General features: G+C 41.0%; 1 protein-coding gene across 5 annotated transcripts in view; it reads right to left on the reverse strand.

Moving 5' to 3' along the window:
• Positions 1–13,075, reverse strand: part of ddx3xa (DEAD-box helicase 3 X-linked a) — a 28,812-nt gene that overhangs the window by 3,690 nt on the left and 12,047 nt on the right. For 3 of the 5 annotated variants that reach the window (XM_077535803.1, XM_077535800.1, XM_077535799.1), the window contains 14 exons: positions 10,928–11,035; positions 10,093–10,228; positions 8,503–8,607; positions 8,311–8,410; positions 8,108–8,243; positions 7,924–8,021; positions 7,744–7,842; positions 7,463–7,623; positions 7,226–7,370; positions 6,109–6,253; positions 5,857–5,907; positions 3,467–3,648; positions 3,278–3,395; positions 1,262–1,415 (listed from right to left, as the gene is read on the reverse strand). In XM_077535803.1, the coding sequence (XP_077391929.1) occupies positions 1,262–1,415; positions 3,278–3,395; positions 3,467–3,648; positions 5,857–5,907; positions 6,109–6,253; positions 7,226–7,370; positions 7,463–7,623; positions 7,744–7,842; positions 7,924–8,021; positions 8,108–8,243; positions 8,311–8,410; positions 8,503–8,607; positions 10,093–10,228; positions 10,928–11,035 (1,738 nt within the window). The remainder of the gene's footprint in view (positions 1–1,261; positions 1,416–3,277; positions 3,396–3,466; positions 3,649–5,856; positions 5,908–6,108; positions 6,254–7,225; positions 7,371–7,462; positions 7,624–7,743; positions 7,843–7,923; positions 8,022–8,107; positions 8,244–8,310; positions 8,411–8,502; positions 8,608–10,092; positions 10,229–10,927; positions 11,036–13,075) is intronic. The other 2 variants (XM_077535802.1, XM_077535801.1) reach the window with 1 other exon arrangement.

A 13,075-nucleotide genomic window follows, 5' to 3' on the forward strand; every position in this document is an offset into this window, starting at 1 on the left:
GTAAATGCTCTTATTTCTGTCATCTTTCATGAAAGAAGAGCAATTATCTTTGTTTAATCAAAACAATTTCACCCAACAAAAAAAAACAGTAAATTGTGGAAAACCAGCGATTGAAGAAAATGGTACAGACAAAGATTTAGACAGTGGAAGACGGCGAATTGGATGTAGTTAGGAGAGGCCTCTTTAGGCCCTTTTCACACTGCATTTAGCAGGTTCATTGTGTATGCGGTGAGGGGCAGGGACCATGGAATGGAGTGTTGCTGAGGAACAAGTGCGTCCACCTGGAGAGGAGCAGGCGGAGTGATGTGTTATTTTGGCAACCTCCTTAACAAGAAACGGCATGATGACACTATCCAAGTTCCCGCCAAGCTATTAGTTTTTCTTGCTGCTTGTCATCTCCTTAAAATGACACAGGGCTGTTCTTTTTGCAACAATTAACAATACAGCTTGTCAAGGTGTGGTCTAACCAGCGGCAAAATCTCTTTTTTTAATTCCTGGCAGGCTGCTACGACCGCACTTCCAAATATCGGCACACTGGCAACCAGAAATTCTGTCTCGCCGCGTCAACTCTTTCATGCAGAATGCAGTGTGAAAAGGGCTTTACATGTGACAGTTGGATTTCCAGAGTAGCTGGGTTTATATGGAGCCACGTATTCCGATTGGAATGAAACCCAACGGCCAAAGAGAATGAAAATGCCAAACAGAATGAAAACGCCTCAATCGGAATGGTATGCGCATGCTCTGCCTTCACGTAGATGCGTCATGACGTCGTCGTTTCTGCACATTAAAATGACGGCTTCTTGCCAAGAGCTCATCGGCGAGGGTAGAACTTGTTTTTAAGTACTTGGAACTTCGTTTTATGAAGATGTTGCTTCAACAAAAGTGTTAAACTATCACAACTACTGTGCCACATGTTGAATGAAACATGAATCATGATAAATTACGTGATCTATGTTTGCATGTCCCACGGCTGCCGTGGAGTTGATCTGATTAACAGAGAGGAGCATGTAAACAGCAAATTGGAATGGGTCATGCCACAAGTAAACAGGTGATCAAATCTTCATTCCAAATTATTTAAATCTGAATAACAAAAATAAAAAGTCCATGTTTAAACCCAAAACTGTGTGACTGACCTTTATGCAACTATAAAAAAAATAAATATCAACCTCTCTTTCCAGGGCCTTACAATATGCGAAATACTTTTTTTTTAGGGGGGGGGGGGGAGTTGTCATTTTTCTACGGTCAGATCTGTGTGAGTTACCTCTTAGAGCGGCCGCGACTGCTGCCCTTGTGCTGGTGCTCGTAGGCCAAGCTCTCAAGCCAGGAGGGGACCTCCTGCTTTGCCTCCACCAAAATGTCCAACAAGTCTTTGGTTATGTTGCTGTTTTTGTCGTTAAAGAACGACGTGGCCAGACCTGTGTGAAAACAAGCCAATGCAAATATTAAGGAACATACAACATTGATGTGCAAGCAAAGCAATACATGTTAGTGTGTACTAAGGCTGCAACTATTGTACAAATCGGTAACTAAAAATGTACCTGGTACCTGGTTGCGTCAATTTGTGCCCAGCGCCATTTATTTCTCCATGATGTGCTCTCACGTGTTGAATGATTTCCCCTTCCATATTTGAAGATGTGCTAGTCGTCTATCCCTATTTGTCATTGCGCTGTTTCAATACAAGTTCAACACAATTACTGTCTCTTAGAACCCTTTCGACAGCGGTTCTGCAGCGCCGGTCGTCGGGGGACGAGCGGGGCCGTGACGTCAGCTGTCGTCTGATTGGCCGACAGCAACGCCGTGGCACACGCCCATTTCTTTGTTGTAAGTGAGAAAGGCAGAAGCGCCCGCCGGTCTTCGCCAAAGTCATAAAAGTACAGTATATACAATAAACATAATACTGTTTTACAACAACGCTTAACTACATAATTTAAAAGGTACTTGTGGATGGACTTGTAATGTTTGTGGTTTTAAGAAAAATTATGAGGCTGGTCGTGTGTTCCTATTCACTTGAGAGCTCCAGCGGCAGCTCTTCCATTCACAAATAGCGTCGCGAGCCGGTCCTGAAAAATACATTATATATAATAAATATATAATGTTTACAACAACTCTGAACTATATTTACAATTTAAAAGTTACTTGTGGATGGATATGTAATGTTTGTGGTTTTAAAAAAACATCTCAAGGCAGGTGGTGTGTTCCTATTCACTTGAATGAGAGCTCCAGCGGCAGACCTCTCCATTGAGAAATAGCCGTCTTCGCGAGCCGGTCGTGAATCGCAATATTTCATCCATGGTGGTCTATATAAACTCATTCACTCCCAGCCATTTTCACAGAAGCAGTCCCGTTCGCTCCCGGCTGTTTTACTGGATTTTGACTGATTTTGCAAGGCCCACAGAATATTGTGTTCTATTGCTATAAAAGCATGGAACCTATCAAAAGAAAGATTAAAGTCTCTTCTTTCATCAAGAAAAAAAGGTATGTTTCTATCCGTTTCCATTTTACAGCAATTAGCATTAGAAGAGAGCTCAGTTTCATCACTTTTCACAAATCTATTCAAAATTGTAAATTGCGATTTTTTTCTACATGGCCCTGGTTGATATCTGCTGGCCGTTTGTGTAATAACTACCATTTCTGCAACCGTTCTTTGCAGTTGAGAGGCTGCATCAAAGCCTTCTGTATGCTCTAGCATTAAAAAACAAACAAACAAAAAAACACACGTATAAATACGTCTTTGGGACACTTACTTTAAAAAAAAAAACGTATTTACACGTTATTGGGAGCAAATGAGTTAAATTGTAAATATGGTTCAATGTTAACGCGACTTCCCACTTGGGAAATGTTATCTCAGATCCGCACGCAATGCGGGAGTGCAAGCTTGGCGTGGATGCTTCAAATGTTGCTGCCCCCTTCTCACGCCAGTTGTAATGGAAAACCGGCGGTTGCGGTCTGGTGTGGTTGTGTGTGATGTGGTACCAGGCCGTGCGGGCACGATGGAAAAGCGGCAATAGTAACAGTGGCTTTAAACCAAACTTATTCAAACCAAGCAACTTCAAACCAAACTCATTAGCTGGCTAACTACTCCCACTCACAGGGATCAACCCCACTCCAAAGCAGTGCACCTCTACACTATACTGGCCACATACTGTACATGCTCAGACATACCGAGATCCCATTATATTCAAATCTGACAATAACCACAACAGTTTAAGATTTGCTCTGATTCGAGTCCAAAAATTCTCAAGACAGTACATGTATAGAATAAACAGAAAATTCATACCAAGGTTGCCCACACGTCCCGTACGGCCAATACGGTGAACGTATTCTTCAATGTCACTGGGCAGGTCAAAGTTAATGACATGCTTCACGTTAGAGATGTCCAGACCCCTCGCAGCCACCTAGTAAACCAAGATCACCATTTTGTATCTACATCACATTGAGCACACACATTCTGTTGTGAATTTCTTACAGCTGTGGCCACCAAGATTGGGCAGCGCCCTGAGCGGAACTGGTGCAGAGCTTCCTCGCGGTCTCTCTGGGACCGATCACCGTGGATGCTGGTGCAGGCGTAGCCCTCATGATAGAGGAAATCCTCCAAAGCATCTGCACCTTTCTTGGTCTCCACAAACACAAGAGTCAGAGAGTCTTTGCCTGTAAAGACGGAGGAGAAAGAAAGCAATTTACTCATTCGTTGCATTTTTGCTGGGAAAGGAGACTCGAGTAGTTATACGAACAAACGTAATTTCCGGACTACAAATCACACCTGATTAAAAGCCGCAACGCAACAGGTACATATATTGGCCACAGCTATCCACGTTACAAGGTATATTTAGGTTTGTTTGTTTTACCTTATACAAACGCTACAAAAAACAAAACAAAAAAACAAACAAAAAAACAAACAAACTGTCTGAACACTGCTAGTTACACAGTCGTCACTAGTCTAGGGTTGTCCCGATCACATTTCTTTGCACCGAGTCCAAGTCACCTGATTTTGAAGATCTGCCGATACCGAGTCCCGATCCGATTCCTCGGCAAATTATTAAGGGGGGGTGAGTGCTTCCAATTTTTTATTTATTTTTTTATTTGAACAAAACCATCCCAGTAATTTTGGGGGGGTGCCATCAGAAGTGCACATAATAATGAATAAATATTAGGGATGGGCGAGTATGATACCAGCCTTTTTTCAAGTACTCGTGACGCAGACGAGTACAAGCGACCAATGGCAGAGGTGGAAGACGTTAAGCGAGTCCTCCTTGCCTGTAACTGGCGCTAGCTTGCAGCAGTTTTTCACCAAAACTTCACCGGTTTGGAAATACTTCAAAATTGTGACTCTTAAACCAAAAGAGCATTTTTTGTGTTTTAATTTGAGCGTTAAGACTATTGAAGAGTGACTCGCTGTTTTTTTTGTCAAAAGTAAACGAAATATATTTGTTTAAAAATATCGTTTAGTGATTTTTTTATTTTTATTTGTCAAAATGTACTACTGGTATCACTTGGTATCGGTGAGTACTGAGGGTCTGAGTATCGGTCTGAAAAAAAGTGGCATCGAACATCCCTAATAAAAATAAATAAAATGTTTTGTTTGGCAATATGTTTACGGCTGGATGATTTTGTTGTTTTGTATCCCCTAAAATAATAATCATAATAATCATAATAATAATAAAATAAAATTGCCAAAAATGAAAACCCCGATCATTTTCTCCCGATACCGATCAGCTGAAAATGACGTAATTGGGACTCGGTTTCCAATTACGTGATCGGGATCGGGAAATCCCTACTAGTCTCCCAGAAAATCCCCTAATCACCATCATTACCTTCCTCCTCCTGTGTACTAAACCTAAAGCCCTCCTTCAACAGCCTCAAAACTCCTTCGTAAACATGTTCCGTCTCTTGTTGTCACTGGCATCAGTTACACCAACAAGGCAAATTCAACTGATGAGCTTGAGCCATCTTCAACATGCAGAAGTGCAGCCTTTCAAAATCCCTTTGGTAATAGCAGCTTTGTGGACACTGCTCCACACTGTCAGAATCCACTGGTCAGCAATAGTCACTCTTGTAAGTGTTATTCTTAAGCTTCATACACTCTTGGCATGCGGACAGTTTTGGTAAAAGGTAACATCATTCAAGCTTCCCACCAAACTGTGCAAATGACTTCCGAAACTGGACAGTTTCATTGAACCGCTGTGGCATGTTTGGGAATTTCATAATGTCAGATATGGGAAGACTGATAGTAAATCTATTGGCGGCATGAAGGCTCATCATTCATATATAAACTATCACATTTAAAGCAGCAGGTTTTAGAGGATGGGAAAAATGCAGCAACCTTTAATTCGGAAAGTACGTTCTTCTAGGTAATGACAAAAGGAAATCAAATGATATGTTGAAAATGATAAAAGGAATATGCACTAGCTTTACGTTGTACTGCCATTCATTTGCATTTATTTGAGTAAAAAGACAAGAAAAAAAAATACTGTAAATGGGCAGCAGTGGCTTTCAGTGTAAAATCTTTAAGTACAATGGCAGAGGGGTTGATGGAAAGGAAGGAAAGGTCATTCCACATCATTTACAGCTAACCTCCATTGCACCAGAAGGGAGAACAAAAATCAACGCTCCACTTCGTCATTTCTCAAACATGAGCAAATTTAACGGGACCGTGTCAGTCCTAATAACTGGCATGAAACACCAAGCAGAAAACCATTTTAAACATCTCAGCGCTCATCCAAGCTGTGGAAATACAAATTGAGCAGCATACTGGCTGGGGAGCAAAGGGACAGGGAGGGGAAAAGGGGGGGTGGGGGGTGGGGGGTATGAGTGAGCTGTGGGATGTGATGTTTTGTTTTTTTTTGTATTCACACTCACCTGTCTTTTCTGGGGCATCGGTCCCACTTTCCTGAACCTCATTGGGAATAACTAAGATAAAAACCAAAACCAGGCCAAAATGTGAGCCTGCGTGGTATACAGCGTTCAGAAGTTATGCAAACAGCCTACTAAACACTGAACAAATTGGACTGCAGTTGTTTAGCTAGGCATGGGGGCACCACAAAGAAAACTAAGAATTTAGACCTGTGAGAGGAAAAACAAAACAAAAAAAGCATATGTTGGTCCTCACACCTGTTGCATTGAGCAGGTCCAAGAGGAAGGACCTCTTGTCGGTCTCCTCCACCCAGACCACCTTCTGGGTAATGTTTTCCGAGGTGGACCCAACGCGACCGACTGCCAGGAAAATGTAGTCCTCAAGGAAATCACGTGCCAGGATCTAAACAAAAGAATGCCCAGTCGTCATTAGGACTTCTGTAATGTTTGAGGTAACAGGGCTGGGCAATTCAAATTTAATTGGTTTCAAATTTTGGCTTCTTACAATCATTTAAAAACAAAAAACAAAAAAACAAAACTTAGAATCCAAGAAAAACGACTGTGCCAAACAGGTTCTGAAATGGCCAAAGCAGTTATGGGGACAGATTTGGGCCTGACTGAGCGTATTCGTAAAATGTTTGACATGATCATCACAGGCTGCAACGAGAAGACTTCCGTACAGCAGTAGCCTTTGTGCAGAACATAGCAGTTATCAATGACCATGGCGCGCGGGGTGTTGCCTTAATTTAGGAGTATAATCAATAGTTTCCTCAGACTCCAAAAAGCAGACAATTTAACATGCAGCTTGACGGTCCAAAGGCATTTAACAGTCCATCTTACAGTTCAGAGTTTAATAGTTTTGATTTTAAGAATAGATTAAAAAAAATAAATGCTCTTTGGGTGTCTTCTGAGGAAAAACTTCAAATTCATAATTTTTTCCTGATTTGCACAAAACTTCACCAGGAAAGGTTTTTCAAATATTCACACAAATTTAGGGGGTTGGAGCTTAGAATTTCCAATTTTTAAAACCAAAGCCCGAAAGTCTCTTGAATGCACCTGTGTTTGCAGCAAGCATGTGACAATTATTTCTGCCTTCTTTGTGAATGCGTTAAGATGTTTATGGACACTTCAGTCAGTTTTTAGAGCTTACTACTGTAATGTTACGGATCATTTATATTTTGTGACAAAGGCAACCAACAAGACCATGGCACTGATTTTGATTCATAGCTGCAACTGTTTCCACCATAACAATGAACATACAATATGTTACAATAGAATAGATACTGTAACTTCACAGTATTACCATTATATGAATATTAATTACAGTATTTCTTCCATAATCACCCAGCCCTATGAGGTAATGTCTTATACAGACCTGGATCTCCTTGGGGAAGGTAGCGCTAAACATCATGGTCTGACGGATGCCTTTAGGTGGCATGGTGTCTTGCTCCACAATGCGTCTTATCTGTGGCTCAAAGCCCATGTCCAACATGCGGTCAGCTTCATCCAGCACCAAGTATCTTCGCATTTCATTCAAAAATAAAAACACACATCTTGCTTTAAACACATCCCAGGACTCCTTCCAGGTCAAACTGCACTATGATATACTGACTTGCAGTAGTCAAGACCGATCTTGCCTCTCTCCATCATGTCTACCAGGCGGCCCGGAGTGGCAACCAGCAAGTGGCAGCCTCTCTCCAATTCTCTGATCTGCTGGCCAATGTCGGCACCACCGTATACCACACACGGGCGCACGCGTGAGCGATAGGCAAACTGGAGCAGGACCCGGAAACACATTCTCATTATTGTTATGATTGTAATTACTTACAGCTGCACAATGTATTGCAAATTGCTTTATGATGGCAGCAGACAGTGCCATGCGTATGAAGTCACCTTTCTGGCCTCATCATAGATTTGCAGTGCCAGCTCTCTGGTAGGAGCAAGGACGAGGGAGAATGGGTACTGCTTACGGCGCCCGTATCTTCCATTCTCCTATTGGGTTCATACATGCCTCATTAGATAGAATACATCATTCAAAGCTAGAAACAAAGATAAGTTTTCTACGGGGATTACCTGTCCACTATTCTTGGCAGCCTGCAGAGCATCTCCTGGCCCATCTGTGTATATTTGACTTAACACGGGTAGCAGGAAAGCAGCAGTCTTTCCAGATCCTAAAATAAACCACACAGAAAAATATATCAAAAACTGGGTTGAATAATCCAGTCATTTCTTTCTGTACGAGTTGAACAAATCTTACCAGTCTGCGCACATGCCATGAGGTCTCTCTTGGACTTTATAATGGGAATGGCATGCTTCTGGACAGGAGTGGGACGCGTGTAACGACTCAGAGTGATGTTGCCCATGATGATCTCCCCCATGTCCACATCATGGAACTACAAGTATTGAATCCAGTCAGTTAAGTGATAACTTGACTGACTTGACCATCGATGACAAACTCACGCTGTCAATGTGGGGTGGGCAGTTGCTTCCAGTGGCCTCCACCGGAATATCATCATACTTCTCAAAGTTAATCCCCGTGTTGCTGCCGGAGAAGAGCTCACTAGAAAATGAGATTAGCACGTTTAAAATGAGCATAGAGTAGAACCAACTTGACAGCAGGTTGTTTGACACGCAAATTCATGTGTGGCTTACTGTTCAAGACGCTCATTCGGAGCAGTAGGCTTGGACCAATCTTCGTCTCTGGATTCCTCCGCCCACCGACTATTTCCTCCGCCAGAAAAGCCACCGCGTTCGTACCTGAATACAAAGAACACCTGAATACTACGCTCAACTGTTCACTCAAATACAAAGAAAATACAGTAAGGTTGTTTAATTGTGGCACATAGGCCTTTATAATAGCAGATTTACCGTAATTTCCCGACTATAGGCCGCGGCTTTTGTCACACGCTTTCAACCCTGCGGCTTATACAATGATGCAGCTAATTTACGCATTTTTTCTGACGCCCGCCAGGGGCGCTTGAGCAGAAAAGGTAAGCGTGAGACAGGTGGAATATATGTGTCGAGGAAGACGCAAGTTTAATGTAACTTCGCGCTTTGTGCATGAATAAAATTAGTATGAACAGACCCTCACAGACCCCGTTAGTGCTGTGTTACTACCGTATTGCTGCTGTGTTACTGCTGCGTCACAGGCACTGTTTGGAACGAAAAGCTAAGGTATATTATTAAACCTTTGAAAACTCTCTGTATACCGTCTTTTTTTTGTAAATATCTCATGTTTCAATGTGGGCACATGCGGCTTATAGTCAGGTGCGGCTTATGGATGTACAAAATGCTTTTTCCTTTAGAAATGTACTGGGTGCGGCTTATAATCAGGTGCACTCTATAGTCCGGAAATTACGGTACTCGTCATCTTTATGGACAACAAAGCCTTCATTTAGAAAAATCTAACCTACGTTTTAAAACAAAAATAAAAAAAGCATATGTATTAGTGCGTTAAATTACGTTTATTTGAGGTTTTATTTGATTTTCAAGTTGCATAGTGCCAGATCAAATACATCACTGTAGATATTATAAACAGACCCAACAGGCAGAATATAGGACTGAACGATTATGAAAATCAATGTAATTACCCCCCCCCCCCCCCCCCCCCCCCAATTATCATATGCGATTGTGTTTTCTAGGTCGTTTTTAATGACTTTTTACCCAATAAGGAATTACAGTGTTCCCTCGTTTTCCGTTGGGGTTAGGTTCCAAAAAATACCCGCAATAAATGAAATCCGCGAAGCAGTTAGCTTTATGTTTTACAACTCTTATACTCTTCTCATTGAGGCATTTACATGTTCTCCCATGTAATTGATAATGTTCAAACCTTCATAAATTTTATAAAATGGGTATATTACTGTAAAAAAATATGCAAACTTGTACTTAAAAAAAAATCCGCGATACAGCGAGACCGCGAAAAGTGAACTGCGTTATAGCGAGGGAAGACTGTAATTACAATCAACGGTTCAGCTCTATTATAGAAAAAAACATTTTAAAATGTATTGAAAAAAAATTCACAACACACACGTCTTGTTTCAACCTTGTGTGGCAAAAAAATATCAAAATGAGATCGCATCTACGGGTCCAGGCTTTAGCTACAGCTATGTCGATCGACTGCTCTTCCTCTCTGCTGTGCATTTTAATGATCACTTAAATTGTAGATTTTGCATCTTATCAAATCATGATTATATTGCAAATGCAATTAATTGTTCAGCCTTTATCAAAAACTGGGAGTCTCACCTTCCCCTTGAGCCTGCTCCACGGTCGTTAAAGAAGGCAGACTTTGACCTGTCATTACGTCCTCCAAAGCTGTTGTAGGTGTTGTCTCTGGACTGTCCACCCCAGTTGCCATCTTTGTTCTCGTAACCACCAAATCCTAGAAGGGAGCAGAAATGAATCCATTTGCAAAGAGTTCCAGCAATTTCCTGAATTCTGGTTTCAAACAAGCAACATCCTGTAATAGCTTTGGTTTAAATTTTAGTCTAACTACTAATTGGTATTAACAGCGTTCTCTCACTTTCTCCGGTGATATGTTCCATGATCCCCCGCAATATGTAAATTAAGGTCAAATAGAGGTTGACTTTTGTGACGGGGGAGAGAATTACATCTCATAAGATATTTCACCCCCATACACTTAACACTTGGTAGATTTAATATTAACCTTTAAAATGCAAAATGAAAAAGAAATACCGACACTGTAAATCCTTGCACTTCCGGCAAAAGTTGTTCTTCATCTTCCATGAATGAAATGATCTACTAGTCATGGGAACTCATTTTCAGTTCCCACAACAAGGATTTACTACTATGATTGGACCTTTGGCTATTTTGCGATGTGGGATTCCGGTTAAGGTAAGCCACTTTAGAGTGCAGTGTGAACTGTATAAATCCGATTTTTTTTATCCGATCTGGGACTCTTTCGTATGTGGATCTAAATCGGATATGTATGCGATGATTCTGAACTGAACTGTGAACACTCATCCATATGCATCTGACCTATAGTGAGACATTTTCTAGGGCAAGATGGGGTTTCCCCATCTGCATTTAGCAATGGCTGATTAAAAGGAACTACACCCACCTCGATCATGACGAGGTGGTCCACGTCCTCCAAATCCCCCATTTGTGCGGTTGTCGTGGTAGCCGTTCACAAATCCGTTGCTGCGGCCACCATCCCATCCAGGTGAATCTTATGAGGGGGGAAAAAATAACTATCAGTCTTTGTAAAGAACTCCAACATCAGCCCATTTATATTTAAAGACAGAATGACACCAGCAACTAGGGCTGCACAATATTGGAAAATCATGCGATATAGTTGCTGAATATAGTGATAGATATTATTGCCATATTTAACATGTACCTAAAGAAATGAAATTCTCATCTAATGAAATTACATGTTTTCATGCAGCAAAATAAGCAAACTCAACATAATCTTAGTTAATTAATTGTAATTACCTCTCAATAATGTTGGACTATTTGATGGCGGCGCACATTTTAGTTAGCGGCTGACTGGCCAAATTCAGATAAAAGTATAAAATTCCATATGAAACTTATTGCATGTCTTTGTGATATGCATATTGCATGGGACAGTATGGCGATATTTTCGATATATTGTGCAGCCCTACCAGCAACAAGCTAGTAAAACTGACAGAATTCACAGAACAATGTTTAGTTTTAACAGTAAATAAGCAAGCATTGTCTGAGAGATGCAGAGATGCAGAAATACAGAAATTTTAAATCTGGTGTGTTTCTGACAGCCCCTTTATTCTGACAGTAAGGACTAACATACACCCCCACCCCAACTACCATCTTTTGTCAGTTGGTATATACAGATGTGAAAAGAATAGACAAAGTCAACATTTCTCCCTCTTCAGATGCAGTATCATAGCAGTAAGGCGCGATATTCCTTCAAATCTGCAAGATACTGCCGGCAATACCAGGACAGAGGTTTTTACACCTGGCGATCACTGTTGTGCCAAAAGCAATTTGTTTTTAAACGTTACTCCAGATGTTGGTTGATGTGTGATTCTGGATTGCCTTGTTGATGATTGAAAATGCAAAGTTGCAGTAATATCCTGCTTTGCTACTTCTGTCGCCACAATTTAACAAAATTTGTGTCAGCATCTGGGCTAAAATGGCTTATCCATCACATAGATTTCCATTCATGATCAGAGTAATTCAAATTCAGACTGTCGACGCAAAAACCCTTGACAACCTTAAAATTTGGAATTAAGGGACATCTTTGAATGCTACACAAATAATTGCAATAAACTTTCTGGCTAACAAACACAGCTCAAGGAAGTGTGACATTATTTAAATAATTAAATGTTCCAACCCCTATAAATGCTAGAATGTGAGGAATTTCTCAGACTGTTACCAAGTGGGGAAAAAAAATTGCTTTTTTTTTTTTTTTTTTGTGCTTAGAGCAGTGTAAAGCGTCACACCTCAAAATAGACCAAACATACAGTTCCCTCCAAAAGTATTGGAATGGCCCAAATGTCTTCACTTAATGTCTTTGATTGTTCAATCAGAAGAGCGACAAAATGCCACGATTGCTTGTAGACTTTACTAGCAGGTTTGAATAACCCAAATGTGCATGTGTACTCCGCTGCCCGAGAGCGACGCGCACGCCGTCTCGTTCGTTAGCTTCGCGGCCAGTTAGCATCACAAACTCAAGCCAACTAGATGGTGAGTTACCGGTCACGGTAAAACTTTTTCCATGTATTCGCACATATATTTTTTTACCAGCGCAAAGTTTCCAACGCACTGAAAGGGTTTTTTAACTCATTCACTGCCTTTGACAAGTATACTTGTCAATTGTATTTTTTAGAGCGGTGCTAAATGGGGGCGAATCTGAGCATGCTCCACTGTAAATATCAAACTTGGAAACAACTTTACTGATGCCCAACCACCGGTAGATGACATCATTGCCCCATTTTATAGGAAATAAACACAGTTTCAGAGTCCATGGGAGAAATGGCTGTATTTTGGCAAACCTACATTTTTCTGCTGTCAATTATAAAAGAACGGGACGGGACAAAAAGTAGGGAGTCTATTCTGTTATTTGGTAGATTCGGTTTATATATAATTATTGAATGTAATATCACGTGAGTATTGGAAATGTAAAAATTTTCTATAATGACTGGCAGTGAATGAGTTAATCTTTACTGGACATAAATACGAAGTAATGGCTTTATTTCCAATGAGCAAATGCATCAGTTTGTGGCTG

The sequence above is a fragment of the Festucalex cinctus genome, chromosome 11 (assembly GCF_051991245.1).
Source record: "Festucalex cinctus isolate MCC-2025b chromosome 11, RoL_Fcin_1.0, whole genome shotgun sequence".
Lineage (NCBI taxonomy): Eukaryota > Metazoa > Chordata > Actinopteri > Syngnathiformes > Syngnathidae > Festucalex > Festucalex cinctus.